The 19,337-nt window shown below is 37.0% G+C and overlaps 1 protein-coding gene across 1 annotated transcript in view; it reads left to right on the forward strand.

The window, feature by feature from the left end:
- CDC5L (cell division cycle 5 like) overlaps positions 1-18,038 on the forward strand; it is a 61,919-nt gene extending 43,881 nt beyond the window's left edge. Inside the window, exons 15-16 of the mRNA XM_007972376.3 lie at positions 13,261-13,473; positions 14,213-18,038. Of these exons, the coding sequence (XP_007970567.1) occupies positions 13,261-13,473; positions 14,213-14,317 (318 nt within the window). The 3' untranslated portion in view covers positions 14,318-18,038. The remainder of the gene's footprint in view (positions 1-13,260; positions 13,474-14,212) is intronic.
- The last annotated feature ends 1,299 nt before the right edge of the window (positions 18,039-19,337 follow it).

Raw genomic sequence — 19,337 nt, forward strand, 5'->3', positions numbered from 1 at the left:
AGAATCAGAATGTAGTTACAGGTCAGAAATAAGTGGAAAAGGCTTCTGAATTGTAACCAAGTCCATGTATTTTATTCTGCTTTGGAGGCAGAATTAAGTTTAGAACCTTGCCAGACTTTTGTGTGTAAAATAAGACAGCAAGAGCAAACACAGCAATGACAGTTAATATAAGGAAAGGAAAAGTTATGAGAGCATACCATGCTGAGGCCATTTTTACATGGTGGCAAAAAGCCCAGTGTATTTTAATAGCTTTAAAGGCACTAAGATACATTGTACGGGAGTAAAGTGATTGCTATTTATAGTGGTATCCCAAATTAATAAGAAAAACTTTTATTTCTTTTCAGTGTCATTTTTTTTTTTTTTTTAAAGGGAGGGATGGCTGTAATTCAGTGTAGAAAACATTTTCACAAATGGTTAAAAATAAAAGAGCTTTAGTACTTTTATTTATTCACACGTTCAGTAATTATTACTGCCTATCTACCATGTACTGGACACTGTTCTAGGTCCTGGGGATAACAGCAAGGAACAAGGCAGACAAGTTCTCTGTGTTTGTGGGCTTCAGTTACCTGGAAAATGCTTAATGTAGAGAACCTCATTTTCTGATGATGCCAGATAAATGAGTCATTACTGTATTTGGGAAGTGCAAATAGAATTTGAAGTGTTCTAATTTGTTTCTACTTTAAGTGGAAATAGGAAATCATCTGAAGACATAATTATTTTGAGTGAAATAATTTCCAGTAGGTGCAAAAGTGAAATGAGAAGTCTGAATTTAGGCCTGCCATTAAATTTAATAGTATTCGAAATAGTATCTAAACTGCTGTGTTGAGGAAGTTTGGCTGAAAAGTGGATTTTGTCATGTTAGCTATAAAAATGGAAAGGCTTTCCTTAGAGATAGAAAGTAGGTCCAGAAGTAATACTACTTCTCCCTGTAATTTACTGGCACAGTCAACTGTAGTCAAGAAATATTATATAACATTGACTTCTTAGAAGTAAAGTAACTTAAAAAACACAGATAACACACTTAAAATCCTTTTCAGTGTATTTGTAGCTCTTATGGGGACCCCAACTTGTCTGAAGGTTATATTTCTGCAAAATTGGCTGCACAGTAGATCTCATTTTCTCAGTGATTTTCATTATAAAGTCAGATATTTTTACACAGGAAAAAATTTCCTTAATACTTTAAAGAGGGAAAACTTAGGGCAAGGATTTAGTTAGTAGACAGTTCTGGGTAGAGGGCTGTATGTTGTCAGATATCAGCAGGTTTATGCTTATGTTGCCTTGTGTAGGGGTGGGGGAAGTGACCTGTGGTACAGGAGAGGAGTTCACAGTACTTTGGAATACTCTCTGTTTCCCAAATTCTGTTCTCTGCCATGACCCTTAAAGGCACTGACGGATTTCGTAGTTGTCTCTGGTAAGAACTTTATGAGCTGGACCAGAGATCTTGATATGACCAGGTTGCTTCTGTTATGCCTTAACATGAATTGAATTTGTTTTATGCAGTTGACGTGTTTCACTTCCTAATGTATGCGGATGTAAAGTGCTCTTGTATTGCTTTGTTCGTGTATTACTGTCCTTGGAAAGGTTTTTAGTAAGGTTTTGCCTTCCTGGTTAGCATACTTCTCAGGGATGCAGTCTGATGGTTGCTAACTCATAGATGCAAACAATAATTACTTTCTTGGACCTGCATCTCATCAGAGTAGAGTAGGTTCACTGATAAAAATGCTGGTAAGTGGTATAGAGATTAAAGGAGAATCACTCATGGACTCCTGTTGTTTGCAAACGTTTTGGTGATTGAACCACATCTTGACTATTATATGGGATCATATTGCTGAATGATGGACTGGCAAGTGGAGCTCCCATTGACTGTGTATTTATTTTGGGTATCCTTAAGCCTGTTTTTCCAGTGGGATAAGGTTATATTCTGGGCCCCCAAGCAAGAGTTTCAGTGAGGGGTGCTCTTAATGTTTCTGAAGCTCACTGTAACAGACTTTTACTGAAGACAGTATTGGAGACCCAAGGATAATGTGTTTATTTTGGAATTACTTAAGCTTAGTAACCTTAACAAACTTAGTGAGCTTGAAAGTAACAATTACACTTTTATAAGTCCCATACAGCTCCCTTTTGTAATGACCCGAGGAAACACTTAGGTTCCACTGATTCATCTCGTGGGGACCATCAGTTTTCCATTGGTCTCTGGCCAGTCTTTTTTAGACAGTTTCTCTTCTATGCATTTCAAAAAATAACATTTCTAGGCGTCTTTCTATAAATAATACCTGTACTTTGTAGAAGTTTTAAAAGAAATAGAAAACATAAAGAAGAAAAGGAACCTACTATCCAGACATAATCACCTTAAACATTGTAGTGCATATATGCACACAGTCCCCCACATACTTCCATATATCTTTTTTTTTTTTTTTTTTTTTTTTTAATGTTTGGGTGAAGGTGTTTAAAACTAAACTGGGATCATCATATTCTACATTTTTCATTTAATAGTTGTAAATATGATTAAATACTAGTTATATTCCACCCTACTTCTAAAAAAGTGGTAAATGCAACCTTTTTTCTATAAATTTTTTGAGAGATGTTTGTTTTCTTATAGTTTTATAGCTTGTTAATAAAAGAATTTAGAATTTTAAAATACAAACTGAGGAAAGGAAAAACTTCTCAGGTGTCAAAATTCTTATAAGTGGGTACATATAGGTGAGAGTCTAAATCAGGGAAAGAATGATGGGCAGAATTGCTAATTAAGGTCTTATTTCTTGTTTACATGTGTCTAGAATAATTTATTTTCCGGGGAGCTGTCTGATGGCATTTAAGCCGTTCAGTTCCACAGCTTAAATTTTTTCAGGCATGTTTGCATTTCAGGGGCTGAGCCAAGGAGGACATTCGGTTTATTAGCAGTGGTGTGGCAAATGTATTGGACTTTAAGTGGGGCCCAACTGCATGGCATCATCCCCTGGTGGCTGTGGCCTAGGGCAAGCCACAGAGCCACTCGGTGACGATGCCAGCAGTTGTGCCCTACTTAACCTCTCTGGGTCTTATATTTCCTTATCTCTAAAATTGGGTAATAGTTTTTTTTTTTTTTTTTTTTTGAGATGGAGTTTTGCTCCTGTTGCCTAGGCTGGAGTTCTATGGCACGATCGCGGCTCACTGCAAGCTCTGCCTCCAGGGGTCAGGCAATTCTCTTGCCTCAGCCTCCCGAGTAGCTGAGATGACAGACGTAGCTGAGATGACAGACGCCTGCCACCACGCTTGGCTAATTTTGGTATTTTAGTTGAGACGAGTTTCAACATATTGGTCAGGCTGGTCTTGAATTCTTGACTTCAAGTGATCCACCCACCTTGGCCTCCCAGAGTGCTGGGATTACAGGTGTGAGCCAGCCGTGCCCGGCTGAGTAATCGTTTTGTTTGATGGAAGTGTGAGTTTGAGATAATGTAAGATTAAATGAGATACTGTGTGATTAGCGAATAGCAGATTTTAGTAAATGGGAATTCTCCCATGTCTCTTCAAATCTATATCATCCTTAGAGTTTCCTAATTGGATTATACTTGGTTTGATACTATGAGGTATTAGGAACTAACCTCACTTTAAACAATCAGGTGGCTAAGTTTTTATATTCTGTAAATTTTGAGGAAAGTCTGAAATTCGAGACATGGGCTGATTTTAGGAGAGAGATCGTTGTACTGAGTGAGGCTTAAAACTCAGATTTTGGTTAGTGTAAATAGATTTTTTACATCATTGTGGATTTTAATCTAACATTTCATGTATACATTTTGGTGTGTTGAAATAGTTGACATACTTGTAAATTTTAATGTCTCATTATATTTCATTACATTGGTGTTTCATGGTTTGTGATGTATGGTCTTGAGAAAGTAGCCTTTAGAGTAGATACAGTATTGAATTTGACTTTTAAAATATCTTTTGACCGGGCGTGATGGCTCATGCCTGTAATCCCAGCACTTTGAGAGGCCAAGGTGGGCGGATCACAAGGTCAGGAGATCGAGACCATCATGGCTAACACGGTGAAACCCTGTCTCTACTAAAAATATTTTAAAAAATTAGCCGGGTGTGGTGGCGGGTGCCTGTAGTCCCAGCTACTTGGGAGGCTGAGGCAGGAGAATGGCATGAAGCCGGGAGGTGGAGCTTGCAGTGAGCCAAGATCCCACCACTGCACTCCAGCCTGCTGACAGAGCGAGACTCCGTCTCAAAAAAAAAAAAAAAAAAAAAAAAAAAATTCTTTTGTTACGAGAATTTTCAAATGTACCCCAAAGTGTACTGGTGTAATGAATCTTCATGTATTCTTACCCGGCTATGACAGTTATCAATCATAGCCACTCTTGTTTCCCCTATTATCCCCCCTTCCACTATTACTTTGAAGCAAATTTGAAGCAAATTTTAGATACTGTATTATGAAATAGAATTATGATGCGTAAAATTTGTCAGCTTGGTCTTCCTACCGATTTGTATGTGGATATATTCTTAACTTCTTTCTTTGAATTGAAGTTTACCCTTTCATATTTGATCAAGTCAGCTTTAATTGTATCAAGTGTCGGTCTACTTTAAATTCCTATTAGTGATAGTGAACTTCATTTTATTTAAGACTATTAGAAATTTTGTGCCAGTACATATTTAAAGCACAGTGTGGTGGCTTCTAAAGCAAGGTGTCCATCAGGGCAGTTGCTAGTGCTTGTTTTAAAAAACTAATTTAGAAATCTGAATCTGGTTAAATCTCAGTCTGATTTTTCCTTTTTCTTTGAATTTTAGGAAATAAAATTTTGTACTGTCTTACACCTCAGTGTTGTTTCTGTGTGTGGATGGGTGTTGGGAGGAGCTGGGCTGATTTAAGCTAGTCCTGTCCCTGTATGCATGTACATTTCATGCGTGAGGTTTGTTGGCTCGAAAAAGACCAGAAACTGTAGGTTAGGATTTTTCCTTAAAGCATATTGAGCAATCATAGGTTGAGCATTTTACAAAGCATGCAGATATCTTCCTTCATGTTTTAATAATCAAATGACAGACATACGATAACTTAAGTTCAACTTGAATATTAAAAGCTGTATTCCATTTCTTCTTTATATGTTTAATGACTGTATAGTTATTTGGCTAAATTAATTTTTTTCTGTGCTTAATTTTTGTACAACTTATGTTCATATTTGCTTGGAACTTCAGCACAATATTTGAGCCAGCAGACTTACAAAGCTTGAGCTAAATGAAATAAAATGATTGGCATTAAATGAAAGCTAACAACTTTGAAGTTTTAAAATCTCTGATGGTTTGAGAATAATAAGTGACTGCACTGGATGAGGTGAGGTAGTTCCAAGATACAGGGTACTGATAATACTAAACATACCTTGATGACTAAGCAGTTTCTGAGTATGGATGTTATGCTGTTACACCAAACTGGAAATGGACTATCCACAGAGCACAGTGTATAGATAATTGAGTTATCTTAATGAATGAAAATATTAATTCATATGACTAATTTTTAAAAAGCGTTGTATGTATTAATTTGAAATTATTTGCTCTTAAGGTTTTGGAATGTGTGTTTGAATCCAGATATGATTGGAGTATGTAATAATGGGTATTCTTAGAACATGCTGAATTGTTTTTCTTTTTTGGAGATAGGGTCTTGCTCTGTTGACCAGGCTGGAGTACAGTGACGTGATCATGGCTCACTGCTGCCTCCAACTTCCCAGACTTGGGCGATTCCTGCCTCAGTCTCCCAAGTAGCTGGAACCACAGGCATGCGACACTATGTCTGGCTAATTTTTGTATTTTTTGAAAGACAGTGTTTCACTGTGTTGTCCAGGTCGGTCTCGAACTCCTGGGCACTAAGCAATCCACCTGCCTTGGCCTCCCAAAGTGCTAGGATTACAGGCGTGAACCACTGTTGCCTGGCTGAACATGTTAAATTATAGAATAAGGAACTTGAGTATAACTTGATGGATTTAGTTGCTCATATGTTATTGGAAATGAGGACTTTTTGGTAGATATAGTTGAGAAAACAACTGATACCTAGCTTCTGCAATGACTCTGGCTGAAACAGAGTTTGACATCCTAATTGCCTGTTAGAATCTTATGGGAGCTTTTAAGGACACAAAGATCTGAGGCCATTTAAATCAGAGTCTCTTGAGTTAGAGCACTGGTGAGTTTAGCTGTGGTTGAAAACCACTGGCTTAAAAAGACATACTCCAGAAATATTTGAAGTGGAAAAGAGTGAGTACGAATTATCATCTTCTCCCCTTAATGGTGTCATAAAATTTATGTGGCAGAAGTTTTTTTTTTTTTAACTCTAACTCCATCCCACTACCACCTTTCTAGAACTTATACTTAGAAAGTACTGCTTTTGATTTCTGGGGAAAAATATTTTTGCATTTACTGTACAGAAGAATTGAAGATGAGGATTTTTTTTTTCTCCTGTGGAGGTAGTGTTTCTATTCCCTGTATACCTTATGTTTATAATATCCTTACTGAGATATAAATTACATACCATAAAGTGAAGACCATTTAAAGTGTGTAGTTCAGTGGCTTTTAGTAAATTCACACAGTTGTGCAACTATTAGAACATTTTCATCACCTCAGAAAAAGATTCTGTATCAGCAGTTACTCCCCATTCCCCCCAACCTGCCCACTCCTAGGCAACCATTAATCTACTTTTTGTATCTGTAGATTTGTCTATTTTGGATATTTCACTTAAGTGGAATCATATAATATGTGGTCTTTTGTGATGGGCTTCTTTCATTTAACATAATGTTTTCAGAGTTCATCCATGTGGTAGCATATATTAGTATTTCTTTTTCTGGCTGAGTACCATTTCATTGTGTGGATAATACCACAGTTTGTTTATCCATTTGTCAGTTGATGGATATTTGGGTTGCTTCAACTTTTACCTATTATGAATAATGTTGCTATGAACATTTGTGTACAGGTTTTCGTGTGGACATGTTTTCATTTCTCTTGGGAAATGCTAGGAGTGCAATTGCTGGATCAAATACTTAGATACTTCCTTCACCTTATTTGAACTTCAGGGTTAGAAAGTCTTCCCATAGAGTTGGGAAGCACCATGAGTCCATGTTCTAACACTATTTTTACACTGTAGGACAGAGGTCCAGTGTGTGTTATTTGGTCTTGTGGTCCACAAGGGGCAAACTCCTCACTTAAAAGAAGGACCAACTGTTTTTCCTTGCTGTGTTTCCAGGAAAGGGTCCATGTAGACTTATATTGAAGTTGGAATTTTAATGAAATTTTTAAAGCCTCATCCTTTTACCCCTTAGTTATTAGGGAAAAGAGCAAAATGTTTGAACTGTTAGTATCTGGAAAATAATCATCGTAATCAGACCTGACATTTGTTGACTGCTTATTCTTGCCAGGCACTGGGCAACTGAGGCTTTTTATGTCTATGATCTTATTTAAGCTTCATAACTTGTAGCAATGACTGCCATTTTACTGATGGAGAAATGGAGACACATAGGTTAAATAACTTGCATCAGTTCAAAACACCTGGGCAGCAGTGCCGGGTTGTACGAGTGACTCACTCTTACCCCACTGTATTGTGCTGCCTGCCCTCAACCAGTATATCCTGGCTCCCTTAGGAGACATATAATCATTGCCATGGAACATGGTTTGATTTATCAGAGGTTCATTTATAAAGGACATTAACAGTTTTCATGAATTTATTGTTCAAGTAAATTGCAGAGGAATAAAAGCTTAACTTTTATAAAAATCTGAAGAAATGAATGATTTTAAAGGAACTTCTTCATTTAAATTAATTTTAGATCCATCTCATGTTTGTAAGGCACATACATGCAGTGTTACTCCTCTGCCTCCACCTCCCATGGGCTTATTTGACTTTGATTTTTTTTTTTTTTGAGATGGAATCTTGCTCTATTGCTCAGGCTGGAGTGCAGTGGCCTGATCTTGGCTCATTGCAACCCCTGCCTCCTGGGTTTAAGTGATTCTTCTCTCTCAGCCTCCCGAGTAGCTGGGACTACTACAGGTGTGTGCCACCATGCCTAGCTAAATTTTGTAGTTTTAGTAGAGTTGGGGTTTTGCCATGTTGGCCAGGCTGGTCTCGAACTCCTGACCTCAGGTGATCTGCCCGCCGTGGCCTCCCAAAGTGCTGGGATTACAGGCATGAGCTACTGCACCTGGGTGCATTTTTTAAAGTTCTGTTTTAATTGACATATAATAATTGCATATATTTATCGAGTAAGATGTGATTTTTCCATACACGTATGTGAAGTGATTAAATCAGCTAATTAACATATTAATCCTCTCAAATATATACCATTTCTTTGTGGAGAGAAAATTTAAAATCTATTTTTTTTTTTTTTTTAAATGAAGGCTTGCTCTGTCGTCCAGGCTGGAGTGCAGTGCTGCGATCTAGGTTCACTGCAACCTCTGCCTCCTGGGTTCAAGCGATTCTCCCACCTCAGCCTCCGGAGTAGCTGGGACTACAGGCATGTGCTACCTTGCCTGGCTCATTTTTGTATTTTTTGTAGAGATGGGGTTTCACCATGTTAGCAGGGCTGGTCGTGAACTCCTAACCTCAAGTGATCTGTCCACCTCAGCCTCCCAAAATGTTGGGATTACAGGCGTGAGCCACCATGCCCAGCCTAAAAATCCCTTATTTTAGCTATTTTGAAATAAACATGATTCTGTGATTACCATGCTGTGTAATAGATCACCAGAACCTATTCTTCCTGTCTAACTGAAACTTTGTACCTTTGACCAACATCTCCCCTTTCCCTGTCTACCCTTTACCGCACTATCCTATGGTAGCCACCATTGTACTCTCTGCTTTTATGAGATTAATGCTTCTAGATTCCGTATACAAGTTACATCGTATGGTATTTGGCTTTCTGTGCCTGGCTTATAGTAGTTAGCAGAATGTCCTCTGTGTCCATCTGTTGTTGCAAATGACAGGATTTCCTGTTTTTTAAAGACAATAGTATTCCACTGTATGTGTATACCATATTTTAAAAATCCATATCTTGGCTGTTGTGGATAATGCTGTAATGAACATGGAAGTGCAGACATCTCTTTGACATACTGATTTCAATTCCTTTGGATATATATACCCAGAAGTGGAATGGCTGGATTGAATGATAATTCTGTTTTCAGTTTTTTGAGGAACCTCCATACTGTTTTCCGTAATGGCTGTACTAATTTACAATACCACCAACAGTGAACAGGGGTTCCCTTTTCTCCACATCTCTTGCCAACACATACTGTTTTTCATTTTTTAAAATAACCAGTCTAACAGGTGTAAGGTAATACCTTATTGTGGTTTTGATTTGCATTTCTTTGATGATTAGAGATATTAAGCGTTTTTTTTCATGTACCTGTTGACCACTTGTATGTCGTCTTTTGAGAAATGTCTATTCAGGTCCTTTCCCCATTTTAAAAATAGGGTTACTTGTTTTTTATTGAGTAGTTTGAGCTTTTTTGTTTGTTTGTTTTTTGGATATTTTGGATATTAACCCCTTATCCAGGCTGGGGCGTGGTGGCTCACACCTGTAATCCCAGCACTTTGTGAGGTCTTGTTCTTTTTATTGATTAAAAAGTTCTTGTTCTTTTTATTAATAGCCACTATGCCTTTTATTTTTTATTTTATTTTATTTTTTTGAGATGGAGTCTTGCTCTGTTGCCAGACGGGAGTGCAGTGGCGCGATCTGGGCTCACTGCAACCTCTGCCTCCTGGGTTCAAGCGATTCTCCTGCTTCAGCCTCCCAAGTAGCTGGGACTACAGGCGCCTGCCACCGTGCCCTGATAATTTTTGTATTTTTAGTACAGACGGGGTTTCACTATGTTGGCCAGAATGGTCTTGATCTCTTGACCTCATGACGCGCCCGCCTCAGCCTCCCAAAGTGCTGGGATTACAGGCGTGAGCCGCCGTGCCTGGCCCACTCCATGCCTTTTGATTGGGGAATGTAATCCATTTACAGAGTAATTATTAATAGGTGAGGGACTTAACCAGTGCCAATTGTTTTCTGTTTATAGATCCTTTGTTCTATTCCTCCTCGTGTGTGTGTGTGTGTGTTTGTGTCTTAATGGCTTTCTGTAGTGGTATGCTTTGGATTTTATCTTTTTATCTCTTGTCTGTTGGTTACAGACTTTTGCTTTGTGGTTAGCTTGAGGCTTACATAAAAGAGCTTATATAACAGGGTATTTTAAGTTGATAACTTAATTTCAATTGCATACACAAACTATGCACTTTTACACCCCTTTCTCCCATATTTTATGTTTCTGATGTTATACTTAAAATTTTTATATAATATTCCCTTAACAAATTGTTGCACTTTAGTTGTTAATAGTTTTGCCTTTTAACCTTTATACTAGAGATATAATTGATTTACTCACTGCCATTAGAGTATTAGAATGTTTGGATATGACAACGTACATACCACGCCCGGCCTGGATAAGGGATTAATATCCAAAATAAACAAAAAACAAGTTTTGTACTTTAATATATTTTCATGTTACTAATAAGTGTTTTCTTCCTTCAGCTTGAAGAACTCCTTTTAGCATTTCCTGTAAGGCAGGTCTAGTGGTGATAAAGTCAGTTCTGACTGAGAAAGTCTTTATCATCCATTTGGTTTTGAAATATAGGATTGCTGGGTATAGTATTCTTGGTTAGCAGTTTCTCTTGCTCTCTCTTTCTTCTCTTTCTTTTTCTTCTCTCTTCTTTTCCCTTTCCCTTTCCTTTTCTCTTTCCCTTTCCCTTTCCTTTCCTTCTCTTGCTTTTCTTTTTGATTTTTAAATATATCATCCCACTCCCTTCTGGCCTGAAAGGTTTCTGCTGAGAAATTCTCTGATAGTCTTATGGAGGTTCCTTTATACATGGTGATATGCTTTTTTCTTGCGGTTTTCAATACTCTGCCATTAGTTTTTGACATTTTAATTGTGATGTGTCTTGGTGGGTCTCTTTGAATTTATCTTATTTGGTGTCTTTTGGGCTTCCTGGATCTGGCTTTCCATTTCCTTCCCCAGGCTTGGGAAGTTTTCTGCCATTATTTCTTTGAATATGTTACTTGTTCTTTTCTCCTTCTGGCACCTGATAATGCATAAGTTGTTCTACATGATAGTGTCCCATAAGTCTCTTAGGTCATTCTTTTTCATTATTTTTTCTTTTTGCTCCTGAGGTTAGATGATTTCCAGTGACCGGTCTTCTAGTTTACTGATCCTTTCGTCTGCTTAAACTAGTCTGCTGTCGAACCCCCATATTGAATTTTTCAGTTCAGTTTTAGTAGTTTTCAGATCTATGTTTTCTCATTGGTACTTTTTAATACTTTCTTTCTCTTTGTGGAAGTTCTCAGTTTGTTCTTGCATTGCTCACTTGACCTCGGTGAGCATCTTTGTGACCATTATTTGGAATTTCCTATTGGGTAAATCATATATCTCCAGTTCACTTGGGTTGGTTTTTATTGCTTTATTTTGTTCCTTTTTTTTTGGGGGGGGGGGATATATTTTCCTATTTCTTAATTGTTCTTGGCTGTCTCTGTGTTGGTTTCTGTGCATTACATGAGACAACTGCCTCTCTCAGACTTCTTAGATTGGCCTTGTGTAGCAGAAGGATCTTGCCAGTCCATCCAGCTAGAGATTTTAAGATACCCTTTAAATCTTTGTATTTGTTCAGGCTGCTGTCTCTATTCTTGGTACTATATTCCATCAATACCCTGTAATCAGTCAGGTAGAAGCCAGATGCTTCGATGTAGCTGGGAAGGTTGAGGTGTTGGGTATGTGTCCTAGTTCCTTCTGTCATCATGTTGAAGATAAGTGCTTGATTCTTCCACTCTCTCTACACTAAGCCATCTCTGTGGCAAATGCCTATGCTTGTGTTGTGGCTGCACTCTGTGATCCTGGTGAGATAATCTGCTGGAAGTGGGCTCGTAGTATGTCCACCTCTGTTTTCTGTGGTTTAGGGAGATTCAGGAATGCAAAGCCCTGTCACTTCCCAGAGCTTAGGTTGTGAAGAGTACAGTCCCTTGTCTGTGTGGAGCTGTAAAAGTGTGGCACGCAGTCTGTAGACAAACTCCTTTTAGGAAGAATGAGTAGGCCTGGAATTATCAGTGGGATGTGTTGGGGGAAAGGCTCAGGATATGCCAAGTTCCTGCTCAGGCTGCCTGAGAGGTACTGTTTATCTCCCGCATTAGCTCTCTGATGCAAGTTAGAGGCCAGGCTGTCAAGTAGCCACTGGAAGAGTATGCGGTTATAAACCCTTTCTGGAGAGAAAATGAGAGCTGCATGTTCCAGACTCTTCTTCACTGCTCCCAGAGAGTGTAGCCCTAGAAAGTATTTGCACACCTGTTTAAAACCACCTCCTTGTTTTTTGATCTAGAGAGACATGCATATGCTTAGTCTCTTCCATTACCAGATCTAGGAGATTTAGGATATAGTCCTTTGGGTAGATGCTGTGCAAATTGAGGCATTTGATGTGTGGATAAACTCCTTCTAGGAGGAATTGGTAGGCCTAGAGTTACTGCTGGGGCAGACTAGGGGGAAAGGCTTGGAAAGTGTCCAGCTGCTGCTTAGGCTGCCAGAAGGCTACTTTTGCATTCCACTGTCCCATTAACTCCCCCATGCACGTTAAAAGCCAGGCTGTCAAGTAGCCACTGGAAGACTGTGCCATGAGCCCCTTCCAGGGAGAAATGTGGAGCTTCATGTTTTTGGCTCCTTCTCTGCACTGCCCCCAACGGGTGCAGTCCCTGAAAGTACTTGCATGCTTGATTAAAAGTATCTCTTTGTTCTAGGGATGTCGTGATCTAGGAAGACTTGCACTAGATCCCTCAGCTCCCAGAGCCAGGAGATTTAGGATGCAGGCCCTGGGATGGAAACTGTAAAAGTTGGGGTCTTGATGTGTGAACAGACTCCCAGAAGTACATTTTTGGGATATAGATGATGAAGATGGCTTGTAGCTAGTCCCAAAATAAATACGTTGAATGATAGCAGAAGTCATTTTCAGAAAGTAGGCATTAGTTTTTCCCCTACTGTGACATTCAAGCCCGCTTTGAGGTTCAGTCATGGGTCAAATTATTATAAATAGATTATAGATTATTTGGTACTCACCTATAAAACCCTTTAGGTGCAAGATAAATCCTTCTTAAGCTTGATTTTTTTTTTTACAGTAGTTGAGCTATAAGGAGTTCTAGTGTATTTTTGCTTTGAGGCACATACATGAACGAATGGTACCTTTTTAGCCCTTTATTTAATAGCCTGCTTTTCTCATGTATGCTGATGTGATCTTCCCCTGCTCTCTAGATAAACAGGGGTCACATGACGACAGAAGCCAAGAGAGCTGCAAAGATGGAAAAGAAGATGAAAATTTTGCTTGGGGGTTACCAGTCTCGTGCTATGGGGCTCATGAAACAGTTGAATGACTTATGGGACCAAATTGAACAGGCTCACTTGGAGTTACGCACTTTTGAAGAACTCAAGAAACATGAAGATTCTGCTATTCCCCGGAGGCTAGAGGTAACGTTATATATTGAAGTGTTGCTTAAAAAGAGTGCTGCAAAGAATTATCAGGGCTGTCCTCTTTTACTTCTCCTATGTAGGCTGTCTCTGAAGTTGGTACTGTCAGGCTTTTAAAAATGAGAGCCTAAAGTGTTTGACTTTCTAATCTAGAATTGCCTCTGTGTAGATGGATAGACTAGGCAAGTTGTAGATACAAAGGCCTTCCTTTATCATGTTCTGTTTCGTACGTAGATACACTGTGAAATGGAATACTTAGCCCTTGTAATTTGTCCCCTTGAAACTTGATTACATCCCATTCGTGTAGCTCTGTGAGGAGAAACTAAACCAATATCTTTCTGTTTTATAACTTAGGTGGCTGGGAACATAGCTAGTCCTTCCAAACCATCAAATTCCTTTGACCGGATTTGGATTCAATTTATCTCCCAAATGTGCATAATAGCTCCTGTCCAGCTAAAGGGCAGCCGGGGCTTCTTGAAGTGCATTTGTGGGTATTGATAAGATAGTAGTGGTTTGTTTATTTGAAGTAGCAGCAGGATTTCATATGACCAAATCAAAGAATGGCTGTGATACTGGTTTTATAGCAAAAGTATTTGATATGTTTGTTTCTCTTTGAGAAATTTTTACTTCTTAAGAATCATGATTTAACTCGGCTGGTTTTTAAGATAGTAAAGTACTGTAGATTTTTTTCAATATAGTTACATCTAAAAGAATTACTTAATATTTTTGTTTCTTTAAGTGTCTAAAAGAAGATGTTCAGCGACAACAAGAAAGAGAAAAGGAACTTCAACATAGATATGCTGATTTGCTGCTGGAGAAAGAGACTTTAAAGTCAAAATTCTGAAGTACAGTTTATATTCTGTCACAGGATTAATTGCCAGTTTTCATACTCTAGAAGGCTGAAACTGATGTTTATCTTCATTGACAGATTTACCCACCATCTTTGGTTTTTCGGTTGTTTATTTTAAATGATACCAATCTTACACATTCTGTGTATAAAGACCTTAACTCCACAGGACGGACATTTTAGAGTTTAAATTATTAAGGCTGTCATTCTTTTAGCAATGTCATATTTGCAAACTTTTTTAGTTTTGGCCTTTAATTTAAAAAGCCTAATTTTAAAGTGCTGCCTGTGAGTAACTCTTGAATAAAAACAAAATATAAAAAATTGAGAATGTAGCCTTTTGTTCTAAGTAATTAGATACTTAAGAGTGCCCGCAAACCAGCAGCTGTGTACTCTGTGTCATATTTAATGAGTAACTCTTGGGTAATCAAAATGGTGATGCAGTATCTTAAACACTTAAGAGGCAGTTCTTTGTGGCTTTGTTAGTTTTAGCAAAGAATGGTCATTTCTGTATACACTGACAAGTTAGATTAACTTTTTAGTACTTCAATTTTTTTTTTTAAATATCACTTTAAAGAAGGTCTCTTCTCCTCCAGCTACTTAAATAATTTATGGATCAGGGCTTAAAATATTTAATTTTCCTTGCCCCATTATTTTCTTGTAAGTATTTTTTTGACAAAGGCATTTTAAAAGTTAATTTCAAGAAGGCCATCAAACTTAAAGCTCTATGTTTAGCGTAAGAAGTCAATTACATCAGTGTAGAATTTGGGGAATGGATAGAGGTGGAGAGATTTAATTTTATAATAATTCATATAAATTAATTTAGTGTACAGTATTAGTTGGCTACAAGCTCATTATAGGCCAGCAATGTTTTGAGATGACCAAAAACATTTGCCCAGTCTTAGAATACTAGAAACTATAGGAAGGGAAGGGATTCATTCATTCATTCATTCATTCATTCATCAGATATTGAATGTATACCCTGTGCCAGAGTTTTAAGAGAGAGAACAACGAACAAAATAGGCCTAGTTCTTGTTTAGTAGAGCTTATAGTCTTTTGAGAATAACAGACAATTAAAATCCAAATGTTTATTTGGTGATTCTTATGTGTCAGACACTTAAGTGTTGGAGATAAGCAGTTGTTAAGACAGAGTTCTTGCTGTCATGGAGGTGACATTAGTGGGGAGGAGATACTAAATATGTACAGGGAAAGTATCAGACCATGAGTTTTAGATTCTGCAGAGGAAATTAAAGTAGGATGATTATGAGATAGTGAATGACTGGCTATTTTAGACTGGACGATCAAAGAGACCTCCTGGAAGGCAGCTATGCTCACCACTATACCACTGCACTATACCACACCATACCACTATAAGCTGCATGGCCAAAGAGACCTCTTAAAGAAGTAACATTTAAGATAACATGTGATTGACATTTTAGAATGGGCCATCTTTGTGAGATTCAAGGAAAGAGCATCCCAGGTGGAGTGAATAGCAAACATAAAGCCTCTTTTGTATATTTGAGGAAAAAAAAGAACTATGTGGCTGGAATGTCAAGAATGGCATTTCTGTATATAAGGCCTGGTTGTATAGAGCCACATAAATAAGGCTATAATAAGGAACTTGGATCTTACTTTAAATATGATAAGAATCTATGAGAAGATCTAAGCAAAGGAATGACATGATCAGATTCGGTTTTAGAAACATCACTTTATCTCCTTAACTGGGTAAGATCTCACCAGGCTGGGAATAGGGAAACCAGTCCATATAGGAGCCTGATGCAGTAATCCAGACAAAAAAATAATAGTGATTCTAACTAGGGTCCAGGTAATAGTAGTGGAGATATGTGGAGAGGCATGATAGGTGTATACTTAATAGTCTTATCTGACTATAAATTCATATTTTCCTGGTATGTAGTCACTTAATTCAAATACTTTTTTCAGTAAGTTCTGGGTTTTCTAGGAAAAACTTCAGTGTCATCAGTGAATAATGATAGTGGTTCTTCTGATAGTTCTATTTCACCTTTATTGCATGTTTTGTTAGCAGAAATGTTTAGGACAATGTTAAATAACAATAATGATGTTAGACTTTTTTTCCCCTCATTTTAATGGGAATGTCCGTAGTTTTTACTTTTAAGTTTGCTGTTGGGAGTTAGATATGTCTTTATCTGAAAGATAGTGTCTCTTTTTTAATTTTTAAAGAGTCTGAATTAGAAATGGCTCTGGAACTTTAAAAAATATACCATTCGGGCGTCTATTAAAGCATTCATATAATTTTTCTCATTTGATGTTCTGATGAGCTGTATTAATAGATTTTCCCACATTAAATCATCTTTGCACTCCTGAAATCAGGTAGATTAATTTTTAAAAAGTTTTAAAGGATTTATAGTTTATTTGCATTTTTTGTAGACATATGGATTTAAAAGTCGATCTAATATTAATAAAGGCTCACTTTGTTCTTAAAATTTGAAGTAATGCACAAACTTATAGCCTAAAAAAATTGGCAAGAATTACAAAATATCAAAACTGGCGCATCGTAAACTGCATATGCGTTTGCCAGGTAGCAGTGCCACTTGAAATGATGAACAGACACACTGTTATCCTTTGTTAGTATCCTGTAAAGCCCAGTATTCTTTACCAGCACCACACAGCCATTTTGGTTACTATTTTAACATTCACACTGAGGCCAGGGGTGGTGGGTCATGCCTGTAATCCTAGCTCTTTGGGAGGCCAAGGTGGGAGGATCATTTGAGCTCAGGAGTTCAAGATTAGCCTGGGTAACATAGTGAGACCCTGTCTCTATTACAAAATAATCACAATAAAAATAACCTTCAATACCTTGGTATTGTTCACTAAGGTATTGGTCATTAAGGCATTCATTAAACTATTGTTAAAATTTTGTTAAGCATGTTAAAGTCTCGGTAACTTTGGGATAGAAATAAAATGTGATAAAAAGCTGAAAGAAACCACCACAAGGGAGAGTCCTTTTTGAAATATTGGAGACATAATGCTGTCTAATAAAAAAACGAAATCAAAGAAAAACTACACTGCAGTGATTGCAGACTTAATGTTGGCCAACCATGCATCTTCCCTAGAAATGCATTTGAATTTGATTTACTAATCTTTATTACATTTTTATATTAGTGAGATTGGTCTTTTGGGCTATTGTACTTTTTTTTTAAGTGGAGTCTTGCTCTATCACCCAGGCTGGAGTGCAGTGGTGCAATCTCGGCCCACTGCAACCTCCGCCTCCTGGGTTCAAGTGATTCTCTGCCTCAGCTTTCTGAGTAGCTGGGACTACAGGCATGCACCACCACACCTGGCTAATTTTTGTATTTTTAGTAGGCATGGGGTTTCGCTATGTTGGCCAGGCTGGTCTTGAATTCCTGACCTCAGGTGATCCACTACCTTGGCCTCCCAAAGTGCTGGGATTACAGGTGTGAGCCTCCATGCCCGGCCTGGTTATTGTATGTTGACATTGGGATTTTGCTAGCTCTCTAAAGTAAATAGGATAACTATATATCTTTTTCTGTGCATTAAGCAATTATAACATCTGAATGATTTGTTCATGAAAGGTTGAAAGTCTGTACTTGTAGAACTTTTGAGTTCACAGTGCTTTCTGGAAATAATTTCTTTGTAACTGTCAGTTTCTTTTGTGACTATTATGTTATCTATTTTTAAATTTAAGCAACTTTAAATTAAAAAAAATTTGTTTTAAAATATATTTTTCCTTTTATGTTTATTATTTAGTTAATTTAAGTAATGTATACTTTTTAAGAAATACTTTTATTTTGTTTAAATTTAAACCTCTGTTGTTAGCAGAAAATTCTAATAGCAATCTCTTTTCTATTAACTTTGCCATTTCTAAGTTCTAGGAAATTTATCTTCTCTTAATTCTACCGCTTTTTACTTGACTAGACTTGTTAAGGATACACCTTTTCTGTTCAGAAAACTAGTGTTTGTTTTGATTTGCTTATCGATTGGGATTTTGTTTTAAAATATGTTAATTTCTCAATTTAGGCTTATTTTGTTTTCTGTAGATTTTTTTGACTAACTTTTTGAGACTGATGCTTATTTTTTGCTTGTATACAAACGAATGTGTTGAAGGCTTTTGAACTATCTCTTAAGTTCAAATATATTCACATCCCAGCCATTTTGACATGTAGTAGTCTTGTTTTCTAAGTAGTTTATCATTGTGTTTTAAATTTCTGGTTCAATAATTAAGTCTTTCAAAATATCTGTATGGTTGGCTTAAAAAAATTTTTTTTTCTAGTTGTAGGATTTTTACCTTGTGGAAAAAAAATAAAGTTTATGTAGTTTCTGTTTAATTGAGGCTTGGGGGCCTAGCATCTTTAAAAAGTGTTCTATGGATGTTATAAATGAAGATTTATTTAGTTTGTATAGGACAGAGGTGAATGTGTGTTTATTCAGCCAATTTAATTATTCAAATTTAATGTTCTTATTGTTGTTATAGATACCCTAGAATAATAGTGTTTTCTTAAAGTCTCCGATTATAGTTATTTCTCTCAATTTCATTTGTTTCTCTAGAGCTTTTGCTTTGTGTATTTTAATAGTGTTATTTAGTATATAAATACTTGTGTCTGTTATATACAATTCATAAAGAAGACTTCATGGCCTAAAGCTATCCTTTTTGTTTTGTTTATGCTTTTTGCCTGGAATTTTACTTGCTTTGTTATTAGAATTTCTCCTTTCTTTGCTTATATTTGCATGATAAATTGTCCTTTTATTTTCAGCTTTCATATATAATTTTTAGTTGTCTCTTAAACAGCATATCTTGTTGAATTTTGTATTTCAAACCATTTGGAGAGTCTGGGTTTTAATAGGGTGTCTGTTTCATTTATGCTAATTAATGACTTTAGTCTTCTGTAATCATGTCTTATACTTTCTCACTGATGTCCGTAAATGGACTGTAATTTCTTGGTTTTAATTTTTTTAGTGATTTAGAAAATATACATCGTCTTTTAAAATCTTACAAATAATTATGGTATCATTCAGGGTTTAG

This window comes from Chlorocebus sabaeus, chromosome 17 (assembly GCF_047675955.1).
Source record: "Chlorocebus sabaeus isolate Y175 chromosome 17, mChlSab1.0.hap1, whole genome shotgun sequence".
Taxonomy (NCBI): Eukaryota; Metazoa; Chordata; class Mammalia; order Primates; family Cercopithecidae; genus Chlorocebus; species Chlorocebus sabaeus.